General features: G+C 39.5%; 1 protein-coding gene across 1 annotated transcript in view; it reads right to left on the bottom strand.

Annotated features, from left to right (window-relative positions):
- The window catches only part of HERC5 (HECT and RLD domain containing E3 ubiquitin protein ligase 5), a gene marked incomplete at its 5' end in the record, with an annotated part of 41,165 nt that overhangs the window by 14,000 nt on the left and 11,804 nt on the right, over positions 1 to 15,361 (bottom strand). Inside the window, 8 exons of the mRNA XM_080796801.1 lie at positions 28 to 138; positions 1,242 to 1,355; positions 4,729 to 4,883; positions 6,162 to 6,351; positions 9,259 to 9,352; positions 11,742 to 11,801; positions 13,240 to 13,343; positions 14,040 to 14,116. Of these exons, the coding sequence (XP_080652927.1) occupies positions 28 to 138; positions 1,242 to 1,355; positions 4,729 to 4,883; positions 6,162 to 6,351; positions 9,259 to 9,352; positions 11,742 to 11,801; positions 13,240 to 13,343; positions 14,040 to 14,116 (905 nt within the window). The remainder of the gene's footprint in view (positions 1 to 27; positions 139 to 1,241; positions 1,356 to 4,728; positions 4,884 to 6,161; positions 6,352 to 9,258; positions 9,353 to 11,741; positions 11,802 to 13,239; positions 13,344 to 14,039; positions 14,117 to 15,361) is intronic.

Here is a 15,361-nt window from a genome sequence, read left to right as displayed (position 1 = left end):
TGAAGACAAAGAAATAGGCATACATACCTGTATTTTTAAAAGTGAATCTGCATACAGTAGTTTGATTTTCGACAGAATATTGAAGATAAATGGAAAATGACTGAATATGACAGGATACTGAGTGTCTACTGAAGTGCTCTAAAAATGGAAATGGCAAGAATTCTGACAAATGAAAGAACAGAGAAATCTTACACCTTAACTCACAGCCTAAAATCCCTGATACTTAGTTTAAGGTCTCAGTTCTTCTAGCAGAAGCAATCCAAATTGCCCGTCCGTAGTACTTAGATACCTAAAATTCTAAGAAAATGTTTTGTGTGTATCAATGAGAGATATGTAAACCTAGTACCTAAAAATAAATAAATAAAAATTGAGCTAGTATTTTTCAGTGCTCATTTAACTTAGCAATCAATTGTAAACTCTAGACACTTTCCCAAAGAGTTTGTTCTGCAGCAATGTGCGCTTTCAAAATGTAACTTAGTTCAGATGCACTCAGGAAGATAGGTGAATGATATAATGTGGATAGGTGCTGAGCTCGTACTTGACTTCTGCCACTTAAGGGTCAATGTGCTAGGGGCAGAATTCCAACATTCAGAGAGAAGGAAAAAAACTCAGGTCAGCTGCTGAACTGGCAGCAACAGCCCTTCAGCTTCAATTTCAGAAAATAAAAAAAGGACACACCCAGAGCCACCACCACCAAAGTTGCAGCCCCATTCTGCTTGCTGGCTCCTGGTGAGTCATGCTGCCTTGTAAGCCCACCTAAGAAAGCCCCACTCCCATCTGCGCCATCTCAGTACCATCAATCCTCTCATTAGAGTGTGAGGACATTTCTACCCTTTTGTTTGGTGCACTTTCATATTCTCATGGCGCTCTCCAAGAGCTGCTTACCCGGTTGATCCAAGTGATCTAAGGTAGTAACCACTTTTCTATGAGGGCTCTGGCTACAAAACTGCATTGGTTTTGAGGGGACTATCTTGCTTTCCCTGTAAGCCCTGTTATTTCTTCTGAGCAATTTTGCAGGTTACAAGGATTGGAAACCCATGCATAGAGTTACAGCACAAATACCTACATTAACTCAATTCCGCCTCTGAACATACCCTAATGGGGTGACTGGCTGGTTTAGTTGGTAGAGCAAGCAACTCTTTATCTCATGGGTTGTGAGTCTGACCCCTCACACTGGGTGTACAGATAAGTTTTAAAAAATAGAATCTTTACTAAATAGATAATAAGCACACTATACTTACGGAGTTAATTTTCCAAGCAGACCTTCTATATGCATCCCCATAAAAATCAAGCCAGTGCGTAAGCTCGTTTACTTTGAAAATATTTTCAGGTAGTTGACACACAGCCTGGTTTACCTTTAATAAAATAAGGCCCATGAGAAAATTTTATATATATAAAGACAATTCTGCTTTATGGCTATTGATTAGATTATCAGCATAAACAGCAAATTAAACACTCTTTTTCAATGACCAGAATAAAGTTCTATCCAATTCCTCCACTGGCCAAGGCCCAAATTTTCAGGAACATAAAGAATACCTACAATTTAATAGCAGAAATTGATGATATGATGATAAACTCGTACTTACTTTTAATTCATAGAAAAGCTTTAAAGAATTTTAGGTCCAAGGAAAAACACAACCTAAAATCACAGCCTAAATCCAAAGTACTCTGGGGCCCAATATCTCATGTCCTGTTCTTCAGAGCTTAACAATACACCATTTACAGACATCTCCCTCTGATAGGGCATGTGTGGAACATCCCCCCTCCTAAACTGGGGGGGTGTCTTCCAGTCTTCATCGTCCGATGACCAGGGGTATCACATGGACACCCTACAAGAGCACTAATCATCAGTCAGTGAAGACACTGATAATGACACTACATGCTTTGGACCTGAGTGACAGTAGGTACTTGACATTGATGGGCACAGTCCCCGCCTAAATGACTCACTCTCAAGACATCCTCTAAAAGCCCCTCTTGGCTTCCATTCACCTGGAATATTGTATTAACCCTGACCTAGACCCTAGATGATCCAAACCTCCAGCACCACCACCCAGAGCATCATGAAGCTGTTTTAACTCCATGATATGGTCCCCTGGAACCTGCTGATCTCAGCCTTGCACAGCCCCAGTTGTGGAAAAAGTGGGTGTTTTATCCTTGTGGCTTCCTGTGGTCTCCCTCTTGAGGTTGGGGAGGGAGCCTGACAAATAATCTAATGTCACTGTTAAGAGTCAAAGGATAAAGCAGGATTTCTTGAGGATTTTTGTAACTGCTTCAGTATTTCTCAGGATTCCTTTTTTGCAAGTGGAAAAAGCTCATTAGAATATACTTTCCTGTACTTTTTGGTAAATTTCTCAATTTTTCAAAACTCAAATTATTTTTTTTATTAGTCTTTCTCTTTTGTACAAAACCTTTAAAAGTAGCCAGAGATGGCCACTGATTTCAGCAGTATGGCAGAATTCTCTTTTTTTAAAGCAGTTTGGCAGATTAGGTATCTTGATTTGCTGAAAACAATCAGAAATACAGGATGAAGTGTAAACAGATATTTTTAATGCAACACCAATATTGTAAGTAGATATGAAATAACCAGGTCAAAAATGAGGTGAAAGTGGCATTTGCCTTCAGAGTATTTACCAAACCTGGGGAACTTAACTTCAGTTTGCAATGCTTGAGGCTTTGGGGAAAGGAGACAAAACCCAGATTCTGTTCAAATTATGGGGCCAATGATAGAAAACCATCTCATAAATCAGACATCCAAAAGGGCTAAACTATCAGAGTGAGGGTAAACTAGAAATGAACAGTCCACCACCGTACCTTAACACCAACTCCAGGAAGCAAACCACAGATAATTAAAATGGTGCCAAGCTGCAGAAAAAAAAGTCACCTACAGAATTTGCAATCACAGAAGCACTTTCCTGAAAATTCACACACCACATTCAGACCACACATGGAGATCTGAAGAGCTTCAAGCCAAGAATTTAATTTAACGTAGTACCTAACGGATGTGGCGTCCCCAAGAACCTGGTACAAGAAAATCTTCCTGGAGAAACACAGCCCTCAAAGAATTCCAGAAGATAATGTTCCAAGGAAAATATGTATGTGTGTGTGTGTGTGTGTTACACACACACAAAGTCACTAAACACAAAAATGAAAGCACACATGAGGAAGATTCAGCAGAAGGAAGAGGGCAAAGCTGACCTGTAATGACTTCAGATACCAGAGGTATAATGCATATGGATTTAAATAAGCAGAAGGAAAGCTTGAAAATAAAAGACTAAGATACCATAATATTGACCAACAAAAAAAATTTTCAAAGAAACAGAACTTCTGGAAGTGGAAAACATAATACATGGAATGAAAACCCAAAGGGCAGTTTTATTAGCAGACAAAAATCACTAAAAAGAGATTTCATGGACAGAAAAATATGGCTAAAGAAGTCATTCAGAATGGGATGCACTCACACAGAGAGATGGATAAGAGACATGAAAGATAAGACTGAGAAAGTCAAACATGTAAATAACTCAAATTTCAGCAGGAAAAGAGGGAGTCAGTATTTGTGTGGATTTAAAATGTTTAACATTTAGGAACAACCTTTACCTATAAGGGTTATTTTCAAAAACTCTACAGTAAACATCCTATTTAATAGTGATATTCAAATTCTTCCTTTAAAATCACAAACAGGGGCACCTGGGTGGCTCAGTGGGTTAAAGCCTCGGCCGTCAGCTCAGGTCATGATCCCAGGGTCCTGGGATCAAGCTCTGCACTGGGCTCTCTGATCAGCAGGGAGCCTGCTTCCCCCTCTCTCTCTGCCTGCCTCTCTGCCTACTTGTGATCTCTGTCAAATAAAAAAATAAAATCTTAAAAAATAAAAAAAATACAATCACAAACAACTGAGGGCTGCTGAAGGGGGGAGGGGTGGGGAATGGGGTAACTGGGTGATGGACATTAAGGAGGGCATATGATGGAATGAACACTTGAGTGTTATGTAAGACTGATGAATCACTAACATCAACCTCTGAAACTAGTAATATACTGTATGTTAACTGAATTTAAATAAAAATAAAGATTTTTAAAAAGTAAAATCATAAACAAGGGGCACCTGGCTGGCTCAGTCTGGGCAGCATGTGATTCTTGATCTTGGGGTTGTGAGTTCAAGCCCCACACTGGGTGTAGAGATTACTTCATGATAAAATCAAATCTTTAAAAATAAATAAATAGGGGCACCTGAGTGGCTCAGTCAGTTAAGAGTCTGCCTTTGGCTCAGGTCATGATCCCAGAGTCCTGGAATCAAGCCCCATGTTCAGACTCCCTGCTCCGTGGGGAACTTGCCTCTCCCTCTCCATCTGCTGCTCGCCCTGCTCCTGCTCTCTTACTCTGTCAAATAAATAAATAAACATTTAAAATAAATAAATAAATAAACAGAATCACAAACAAGGTAAAGAACCTACCATCACCAACCCTTCTATTCAACATTATAGAAGAAGGCTTAGCCAGTGCAACATGGAAAAGGAAAATAATAAAATGTGTATGAATTACTTCTCTTCAAACTGCACACAGATAAGTACATACACTCTTTGATACACATGACTTAACTCACAGAAAACAAAAATTTAAAAATAGCAATATAAACATGTTTCCCGAGTTTGCTTAGTATTTGGGCCAGTTGAAACCAAGGGACCTTTTTTACTGCAAAATAAAAATCGTATCTGTAAGTATCTGAAAGACCCTTACCCTATGCAGCTTTTTCAGTATTTCTAGGAGAGCCTTAACGTGGTAGTTGTTCTCCGAGCTTTCAGTCCAGTAGTGCAACTGAGCAGTGACGGCTCTTTTAAACATCTGGACTAGCCTGACAAATGCAGGTTCCTGCAGGGATGCCCAGTACTCCTCTGAGGAATACAAACACAAACAATTGTTGGCATGTCATTTCTCTTGGCTTTTTAAAGGTAAACAGAGGGAACACTGTCAATTCTATCAGTTACAAAAACATATTTGTGATAAAGTTTTTAGTTAACTACAAAGGCAATCAAGAAAGTTCACAAATTTAATGTCCTTGAGAAAAATCCCTTGATATAACACATGAGCCTGATCTAATTAATTTGTGGGGGAAAAAACCTGACAAGTCACTTTTTTTTTTTTTTTAAATTTTGCCCACATCAAATAGTATGCTGTTTTAAAAACCAGACTTAAGGGGGTGCCTGGGTGGCTCAGTGGGTTAAAGCCTCTGCCTTCGGCTCAGGTCATGATCTCAGGGTCCTGGGATCGAGCCCCGCGTCGGGCTCTCTGATCAGCATGGTCCTACAGCTTACTAAAAAGAAAGCACACACACACGCACCTCTCAGCATTGTGAAAAACCAAAAAATGCTTTCCACTAGTTTTTCATCACTCACTTACCTAGATTTAATAAAAAACATAAGAAAGAATGGACTTCCTTGGGCTGAATATGCTATTTGTCAAAATAAAAACCTCATTAAAATATAATCAAGCTCCTAGACCTAACTTCCAATGCATTTGAAATAGAGAAGGCTGGAAATAATCAGACAAATTTACATGTAGGGCGCCCTACAGGACAACTGACCTAGACTCTTAAAAAAAAAAAAAGGCTGTAAAATACTTTTATGACAAGTACAGAAATTTGAGTATGGCCTAGACATTATGGAATTATGACTAATTTTATTAGGTGTGATAGTGATTGGTTTAACACAGGCTCTTAAGAGATGCATGCTGAAATATTATGGGTGAAATGTCATGATGTGTCCAACTTACTTTCAAGTATTTCAGCAAACATAAAATGTAAGCTGCTCATAAAGAAGGAAGCACACATGGCAAGAGGTTAACTGTCGCTGACTCTAAGGTAGAGGATATATGGATATTCATGTACTATTCCTCCAACTTTTATGGAATTTTTCATAATGAAAAGTTGGGGACAAAGGACTTCATGACCAAACCACACATGTACCATTATAAGAACTCTAAAAAGGTAGCAAAACGACCTACTTTGGATGACTACAATATTTACTACAGCATCTTTACAATATGCTAAGAGTATGAACTAAAAAACAGTAATATAGTTAACAATTATCTAAGTTTTGCTATAACTTTACCAGGTGTGCATTTCCACTGAGAGGATGGTTAACGTATTTTCAAATGTAAATCATCAGTCTTACCTAGAACCCCTAAAGATTGGTCACTCATGGCACAAATAGCCTCTGCAAACGGAACCACCAGGCTCTCCCAGTTGTTATAATCATGCATCATGGGACACTCAGGGAGAAGGAAGAAAATCTCTAAAGCTTCTTGGTGCGGAGAATGAAATGGAAGATTTTTGAGCAGATTATCTCTGAGACATGTGGTTATCTGTGGTCAAAAAGATCAGGGAAAAGACACTCAAAACACAGCAAGAACTAGATGCAATTTGTAATAAAATAAAATCTAGAACCTGGAGTTTCATTCCACCAAGGAATTGGAATAATCATTCAGTCCTAAAACCAATGTTTACATCCAATCTCACATAGCTTCCCAACTACTCGAGGTATAGATACGTGACAAGCGTTATCCCATTTAATTACTGAGAAGCATGAAGGAGGTGGAGAAGAAATCATCTTAAAGTTGTACTGGATGAACAAGGAAATCAAAATAGGCAGCCCTCCCAATAATAAATATTACAGTCTACCCCCTCATTCCACTATCCCACCTCATTATCTTTAAAGAAAAAGAATGCATAAGAACCCCCAAAAGCAACATGAAATTAATAACCCCACACAAACAAAAAGCAATAACCCCAGCAACAAAAACAGTATGGTTTCCTCACAGGACCACCTGCCTCATCACCAACTCTCCACTACAAACTCAAAATTTTAGTCCTTCCAATCTCCATTTACCATTTCCCCAAATCAGAACACAAGCATTCCAAGAAAAATTCAAATGCAATTCTGAATGTTTATGTTAGATGTGCCCAGATAAAAGAAATAATTTGTTTCAAAATCCACTGAGAAGCTATACTTATTTATGGAGTACTCATTTGTCAAGTATTATGCTAAGTGCTTTACATATGCTAATCCGGTTATAGTTCTTTGAGAACATAGATGGTATTTTAACCCCATTTTATAGACAGGAACTCTGTATCTGCTCAAAGTCACAGAGCTAAGTGGGAATCTCATCTGGATCTTTCTGACACCAAAGCCCAATCTCTTAATCATTAAATTATGATATGAGCTAAATGATGTCTCTAAATGGACAAATTCTTGTTATTATCTATTTCTGTATCAAAACACTATGGCAGGCTCTACTACATGGTTCAGTCTTTGGAGTGAACATATCTGATTACTCTAACACCTCCCGGTAACACACACCCCTTCTACCTCAGCGCTCATCAGCTGCCACATCACCCAACCTCCCAGCCTTCCCCTTAGACCTGCAGAACTACTGTGATCCTCTCACTTCAGCCATCTTGTTCCACACACTTGTGCCCAGTGTACTTTCTGAATGCCAGGAATGCCCCTCCTGAGGCAGGCACAGGGTAAACTCGTACTTCCTCTGGGGACCTTGATTTGATTGCTCTAAGTAGAGATGACCATTCATTGCCCTAGTGATGACTGAATTCATCCAGAAATATTAATTATACACTAACTAGATTCTAAGTGTGGCATCAGGGAAAGCAGCGGAGCGTAAAACACACCCAATCTTCCCACTAATACCTGCATGTTCGTGTTTGTCCCTAACTAAGCGTTTTAAAGAGCGGGAGCATGTCTTTCATTTTCACCAGGAGTCTGCACCACAGTGCCCTACACAGAGCAAGCATCCAAGTGTCTACTGAATGAAGGAATGAACTGCAAAAGTCTGTGAATCTGTGTCACAGGAATCTCAAAATAGAAAGAAACATTACAGGTTTTCTTAGCCAACTATCTGGTCTAAATAATGGGAAGACTGCTCTATGATTATGTTGACTGCGTATCATACAATATTGTTCTGGCACAACCAAGGTACAATTAGCTTTAGTGAGGAACTGGCCCAAATTCTTCCCTCCACAGATGCAGAAGTGGTATCTTCCTACTAAATGCTGCAGAGTCCTGACAAAGGTACACAATTAGGGATCCATTTTACCTCAACCCCTAACAGGGCCACGGTCCTGCCAAGGTTAACAGAATTAAACTTTCATCTTCCCTCAAGAGAAAGGAGTGTGTGTAAAGAGACCCTGAAGCTCGCATAGAGAATGCTGGTTTTAGAGGATAGAGCAGAACAGGTGAGGCAGGAAAGGAAGGAAGGAGAGATGAAAGGGAGACTGAGAGATAATGAGAGGTACAGAAACAGAGGCCAAGAGCAAATGAGGAGAGGGGGAGAAGGAGGAGAAAGGAATGGAAAGAGGGGAAATGGGGGACAGGGAGGAAGAAAGAAGGGGAGGAGAGAGGTGAGGAGAGGAAAAGAAAGCACAGTGGAATGGAGGGGAAAGAAGCAGAGGGGAGGAGCAAAGAAAAGGGAAGGGGAAAGGGAGGGGAGAAGAGACGGAAGAGGGGCCCAGGGAGAGAGAAAAGGAACCAGAGTGACACCAGGAAAGAAACAGATTGAGAGAACATAGAAAGTACTACCCCTAGATCAACCAATATTAAGAGAACAGAGAAATAAATAGAGACTACATCAAGAAAGGCTAAACTAATGAAGGAAACATGTTTGGAGCATTTGGCAAAGTGGGAAACCTAAGGACAGTAATAACAGTACTGAAACAAAGAGCAACAATCCCCCAAAGAACATTCTAGAACCTACAGAAAGGAAGTGCAAGAGAACAAAACACAGAGAAAAAGAATCCAGATAGTCCCGGGTAAGGGGGATGTTCATAACAAAAAGTGTTCTCATGTCTATACCCATGTTTAAAATAATTATCGATAACACGTCTTTGTGTTCTAGTGTACCAACCTCAACAAATCCTTCAATCATCTTCCTTATAGCCTGAGTTGACAAAATTCCCTCCAGAGAGTGTGTGCATCTATGTACAGATTGTGTGTGTGTGTGTGTGTGTGTGTGTGTATGCTATTTGTCGGTACAGATGAACCACTGAGACTATTTGTCATCCATGGGATTACCAGAGCAACAAATCTGCCCCAAAGGGACCAACTCCTGAACGCTGTCTGACTTTCACCAGATCTGGATATGCTATAGGGTCTGAGACTCTCCTGAAACAAAGTATTTCTTCTCAAATTTTGAATTGTCCAAAAAAAAAAATGTTTTAATGTATTTTCTTTTTCCAAATAAGAATCTAAAGAATACCACCGTGTTAGCAATCCAGTCCTTCTGGGTTAACTCTTTAAAGGCACTTCTTGCTTTATTTAAGTCCAAGTGAATAAGCATCATTTCTGCAGATTTTCTATAGAAGGAAGAAAAAATTTTAAAGTACATGGGTAAGTAAATGGAATAGGCCACTTCAAAATTATAGATTTCATCAGACTATTTATCCAGATGAAGCGTTTCTTCTAAATCTTATTTCATTTCAACAAAATTACTTTTTCCCTCAACTTTACAATAAAGAAAATAATTAGGCTAAACACAAATTCAATTGAGAATGTCATTGACCACTTATGATTTTTTCTAAAAAATTAAAAAAAATAAAGCCCACATTAACAATATATATACTATCCAAGTTTAATTCTGATACTATCTAATCTTAAATATTTATTTATTTATTTTAAAGATTTTTATTTATTTATTTATTTGACAGACAGAGATCACAAGTAGGCAGAAAGGCAGGCAGAGAGAGAGGGGGAAGCAGGCTCCCTGCTGAGCAGAGAGCCCGATATGGGGCTCTAACCCAGGATCCCGAGATCATGACATGAGCCAAAGGCAGAGGCTTAACCCACTGAGTCACCACATTAAATATTTTTTTTTTAAAAGCCACACTACACACACAAAAAAATAGAGGTTCCCCCCCCATTTCTGAAAAAAATGACCATGTCTCCCACTTACCTGAACTGAAAGTCAGGATCAAAAAAAGGGGCTTCAGGGACACCTGGGTGGCATAGTCGGTTGAGCATCTGACTCAGTTTCGTCTCAGGTCATACATGATTGAGCCCCACCTTGGGCTCCACACTCAGCATGGAGCTGCATAAGATGCTCTCTCTGGCTCCCTTGCCCCCCAACTAGTATTCTCTCTCTCCCCCGCTCTCAAATAAATAAATAAATAAATACATCTTTTTAAAAAGGGGGGGGGTTCAGAAGCAGTAAATTCTTAATGTTGCAACAGAAAATTACTAATGAGGGATGCCTGGGTGGCTCAGTTGGTTAAGTGTCTGCCTTTGGCTCAGGTCATGATCCTAAGATCCCGGGATCGGGCACTGGGCTCCCTGCTATGCAGGGAGCCTGCTTCTCCCTCTCCCCCTGCTCATGCCTTCTCTCTCTCTCTCTCTCTCAAATAAATAAATAAAATCTTAAAAAAAAAAAAAAACTTAACTTGTGAATTACATTTATTCTTTATATGTTTATGTTCAATGTCTTAGAAATAGACACATTCTTTGTAAAATAATACAAGTATTTCCTGTCTCAAAATAGAAAATATTTTTAAGATAAACGTCATATAAATATTTAGGAAAAGAGGTGCTAAGTCGTTCTTTCATTTAAAATTTCAAAGAAATCTTAACACCTTCTAATGGGAAATAGTTAAATAAATTAATGGTTAAATAAATAAATAAATAAAGGTATGTCCTTCCCACGGAATACTATGCAGCCATTACAATGACATCAAAGAAAACTACTGAATGATATGAACTGAATAAAATAAAAAATGGACAAATACATTAAGTATAAAGTAATATATAAAAGAACATAATCACATTTTTAATAAAAAAATAAATTTGCACAAAAAAAGATATATGCACAAAAGCTAGTCCTCTTAAGTAGTGGATTACGGTATTTTCATTTTTTTCGATCACAGGTCTTTATTTTTTACATTTTCTACAGTGTGCATGTATTAAAAACAGTTAATTTTTAGGGGTGCCTGGGTGGCTCAGTCAGTTAGGCATCCAACTCTTGATTTCTGCTCAGGTCATGATTTCAGGGTTGTGAGATCAAGCCCCATGTCTCGCTCCATGGTCAGTGGGGAGCCTGCTTCAGATTCTCCCTCCCTCTCCCTCTTGCCTCCTCCCACACGCCCCCCCCACACGTTTGTGTGCATGCTGTCTCTCTCTCTCATAAATAGAAATAAAAATTCTTTTAGAATTTTTAAAGAGATAAACATAGAGTGAATTATTTTAACCTCATGCCATTTTATAATCTTTCATTTTTTATTGAAAGACAACTGACATCACGTTATATTAGTTTCAGGTGTGTATAACATAATGAACTGATACATGTATATATTGCAAAATAATTACCACATAAGTCTAGTTAACATCCATCATCACATATAGTTACAATTTTTTCCCTTTTTCATAAAGATTTTATTTATTTATTTGAGAGAGGGAGAGAGAGAGAGAGGAAGAGCACAAGAGCATGGGGACAGAGAAGCAGATTCCCCACTAAGCAGAGGGCCTGATGAGGGGCTTGATCCTAGGACCCCAAGATCATGACCTGAGCCAAAGGCAGATTCTTAAACAACTGAGACACCCAGATGCCCCCCAACTTTTTTTTTTATAATGAGTATGTTCAAGATCTACTATCTTAGCAACTTTCGAATATACAATCCATTATTCACTACAGTCACCATGCCGTATGCAGTATTTTTAACAGGATCTTAAACTTTATAAATATATTAAATATATTACCTTTCCCTTAAAAAACTTCCGGTCAGACAAGCAGGAGATGAAAATATCTCTCTGATTTCCCTATATGAGGAATAAGATGGTGGTTAAAACACATCATACTGTATGTCTCCTTATAGCGTAAGACGTGATAAATAACACATCTCCTAACCATCCTTCACACTTCTCCGTCTCTGATTTGTTTGCATTTTGCCTTGGGCATCTAAAAGTCTATTCATTTTCCCAATCTCAAAACTTCGAGACAAATGTGAGTAATATAAAGGTATGTAGTCAGAGAAGCCACAGGGAAAGAGGAAAAGGACTGACCTAGGGTTAATTCCTTGAATAAGTAAGACATCCCCATCCCACCTACCTCTCCAAACCCTATTTATTTCTGCTGCACTTAAATGGAACAGAAAAAAATTACCAGAAATTAAATGGGAGGATGGGGGTGAGGAGGGTAGGCTTAGTTCCATCTTGGAAGTAATAGCACAAGTGGTTTTTTTTTTTAATTATTGAAGTACAGCTGACAGAATGTCACCTCAGTTTCAGGAGTACAACAGTGTTTCAACAATTCCACACATCACTCAGCACTCAGCAAGGTGAGTGCAGTCACCAGCACAGTTCTTGATCATCTATACAGACTACACTGCAGCTATTTCATATAATTATTTTACAAAATTAGGAAACCATACCTAAAAATATCTCTAAAAGGAAACGCTTGTAGAAGTAAATGTAATCCTGAGAAATGGCAGGAGTTGTATGGCTTTGAGCAAGACTGCCCACACTGTCCAGCTGTGAAGACGTCTACAGACAAGTGGTTCTAAGGCAAAGAGGGCTGGGAAATGGCTTAGGGGTATCTCCTACTAAAAACAGTCACAATATAGGGAAACATACGAGAGACCCAGAGAGTCCTCCAGTCAAAAAAGCTGCCCTCACAGAGCTTACACATTAGCTGTGGTTTTTAATTTTAATGTTTCAACTTGGTTAGGCTATAGTACCCAAATATCTGGCTAAACACCAATCCAATGTTGCCGTGAAGATACTTTCTAGAGGAGATTCACATTCAAATCAACAGACGCTGAGTAAAGCAGATAACCCTCCATAACATGGGTGTGCCTCATCCTACATCGAAGGCCTGAAGAGAAAAAGGTTCCCAGGCATGGAGAATTCTGTCTCCAGACCCAAGCTGCTAACTCCTCCCTGGGTCTCCAGCTGGCTGGCCTGCACTGCCTATTTTGCACTTGTCAGTTCCAACAACTGCGTATAAGCCGACTCCTTAAAAATAAATCCCTGTCTCTACACACACACACACAGAGTTCCAACTGCGTATAAGCCAACTTCTTAAAAATAAATCCTTGTCTCTACACACACACACTCATGCACGCACAAAATCTATTCGTTCTTCCTCTGGCTGATGGACATCGTGGACCACAAAACTTCATTATCTCTGAACTGTCCAGAACCAGTCATGGGGGATACTTTACAGAACTCTATGAGCAGAGAAACACAGGGGCAGTACCTTTTTGTATTTTGCCACTGTTTAGTCCCCACATCAGCAATCCACCTCCTTATGGTCCCTTTGTTCAACGTAGGAATTTTCCTCCTCAGATTAACATAGGAATTCTGTAAACAAACAAGTAAAACACAGCAATTTAGACACCACAAAAATAGGTATCCAACTTTTAGGCACATTCCAAGGATACAAAGTAATACTGATTTTTAAACATGGAGGATATAGCTGTGAGAAATCCTTAAGTAAGATTTTACCAAGAAGTAATGGATCATTTATTTGCCTGGTTGTCAACTTCTTGCCCAAGGGGCTTAAATCCAAGGTAAATTTCTCTGAGTGCTCCAACACTCAGCACTTCCAACAGGTATAATCAGATTAAAATGAGCACCACACAGCCTCAAGGGGAAGATCCTCGAGGAGTGGGAGGAGTGGGAGGCCTCAGCAAAGCACTGTGAGGGGGTTATCAACTCAGGATTCACAGGCTATGAACCCTGGGTCTTTTTTACTCCTGGCCAGCAAAATGTTAGAACGTCAACGTGATGGCCTGCTAGAATACCAACCAAGCCGCTGGCAGGGCCAAGGAAAGATCCAAGGAAATCTGATTTGACATTTACCAGGGACAAATCTCCTGATTCCTGTGAGTCAATACTTACGTAGTTTTGACAATAAAGGATCCATAATGTTTAGCTATTCCCTAAAGGTCAGCTTAGAAACTAGATGATTTTGGAATTCACCATACCTGGATACTGAAACCCTTCAGTTCGCTTAATATACCAAGTTATATAAAACATCTAGAGATCTATTTTTACCTTTTTTCCCATCCAGAGCAAAATGCTCTGATTCCCTCCAGCAATCATTATTAACTCCTTTTCTGAAGTTCGGCTTTCTGAAAGGGAGACACAGAAAGTAAGAGTGCAGAAAGTGGCTGGCACAAACATGCACGCTCAATTTAAATCATTTCAGATTCCTCTTAAACTTGGTCCTTTTTGGGGCGCCTGGGTGGCTCAGTTGGTTAAAGCCTCTGCCTTTGGCTCAGGTCATGATCCCAGAGTCCTGGAAGCAAGCCCTGCATTGGGCTCTCTGCTGAGCGGAGAGCCTGCTTCCCTTCCTCTCTCTCTGCCTGCCTCACTGCCTAATTGTGATCTCTGTCTGTCAAATAATAAAATAAATAAAATTTAAAAAAATAAACAAAAAAACTTGGTCCTTTTCTCTTTGTGACACAAGGCCTCAGCACATTTCCCACTCATGAAGCAGGAATATACATTTCCTTCAGAGGAAGGCTAGTTGGCAAAAACAGATGATCTGCAAGGCTGACAGATGACATCAGTTTGACATATATAATTAATGTAAATGCTTATATATAAAATAGTCGAAGCAGTATTTGATTAGTTAGCTGATCCCTGCTTAAATTCAGCCCTCATTACCAAAAGCCATATTCTACAAATCAAGACTTAACCAGTAACTACTGGCTGTAAAGAATATAAATTAAGTACTTCAAAAGTCTAAGTGGCTATAAGAAATCAAACACATGAGGGGCAGTGGCTCAGTGGGTTAAAGCCTCTGCCTTCAGCTCAGGTCATGATCCCAGGGTCCTGGAATGGAGCCCTGCATCAGGCTCTCTGCTCAGCAGGGAGCCTGCTTTCCCCTCCCTCTCTGCCTATTTGTGATCTCTGTCTGTCAAATAAATAAATAAAATCTTAAGGGAAAAGAAATCAAGCATATGAACTGCTCAAAGAAGACATCCTACTGTTTATTTTCCCAAAAGAACTTAAGAGAATTCTGGTACCTTGGGTCACCACTAAGGTTTCAGAATTAAGTAACCAAAGTACTCTGATGCAGTTTCTATAGCAGAGTGTTTTGAGCTCTGTGTGGCTCAGGCCATGGTTCAAATCCACCCAAAGCACTAACTGGCTGTAAGAACTGGCTAACTAACCTCCAAGGCTCTGTATCCTCCAGTAAGATGAGCCTGAGAGCACACATCTCCCAGAACTGTTAAAGGACAGGTGAGATAACACACATAAGGGGTAAGCACAGTTACAGTGCCTGACATATGACAGCTGCTCATTCATGATTCTTGGGGCTTTACGTGATTGAGTCAGTTACCAGGTTAGAAAACCAATCACCATGGAAT

This window comes from Martes martes, assembly GCF_963455335.1.
Source record: "Martes martes genome assembly, chromosome: 2".
In the NCBI taxonomy this organism is placed as follows: Eukaryota; Metazoa; Chordata; class Mammalia; order Carnivora; family Mustelidae; genus Martes; species Martes martes.
This window is presented reverse-complemented; position numbering and strand designations above follow the sequence as displayed.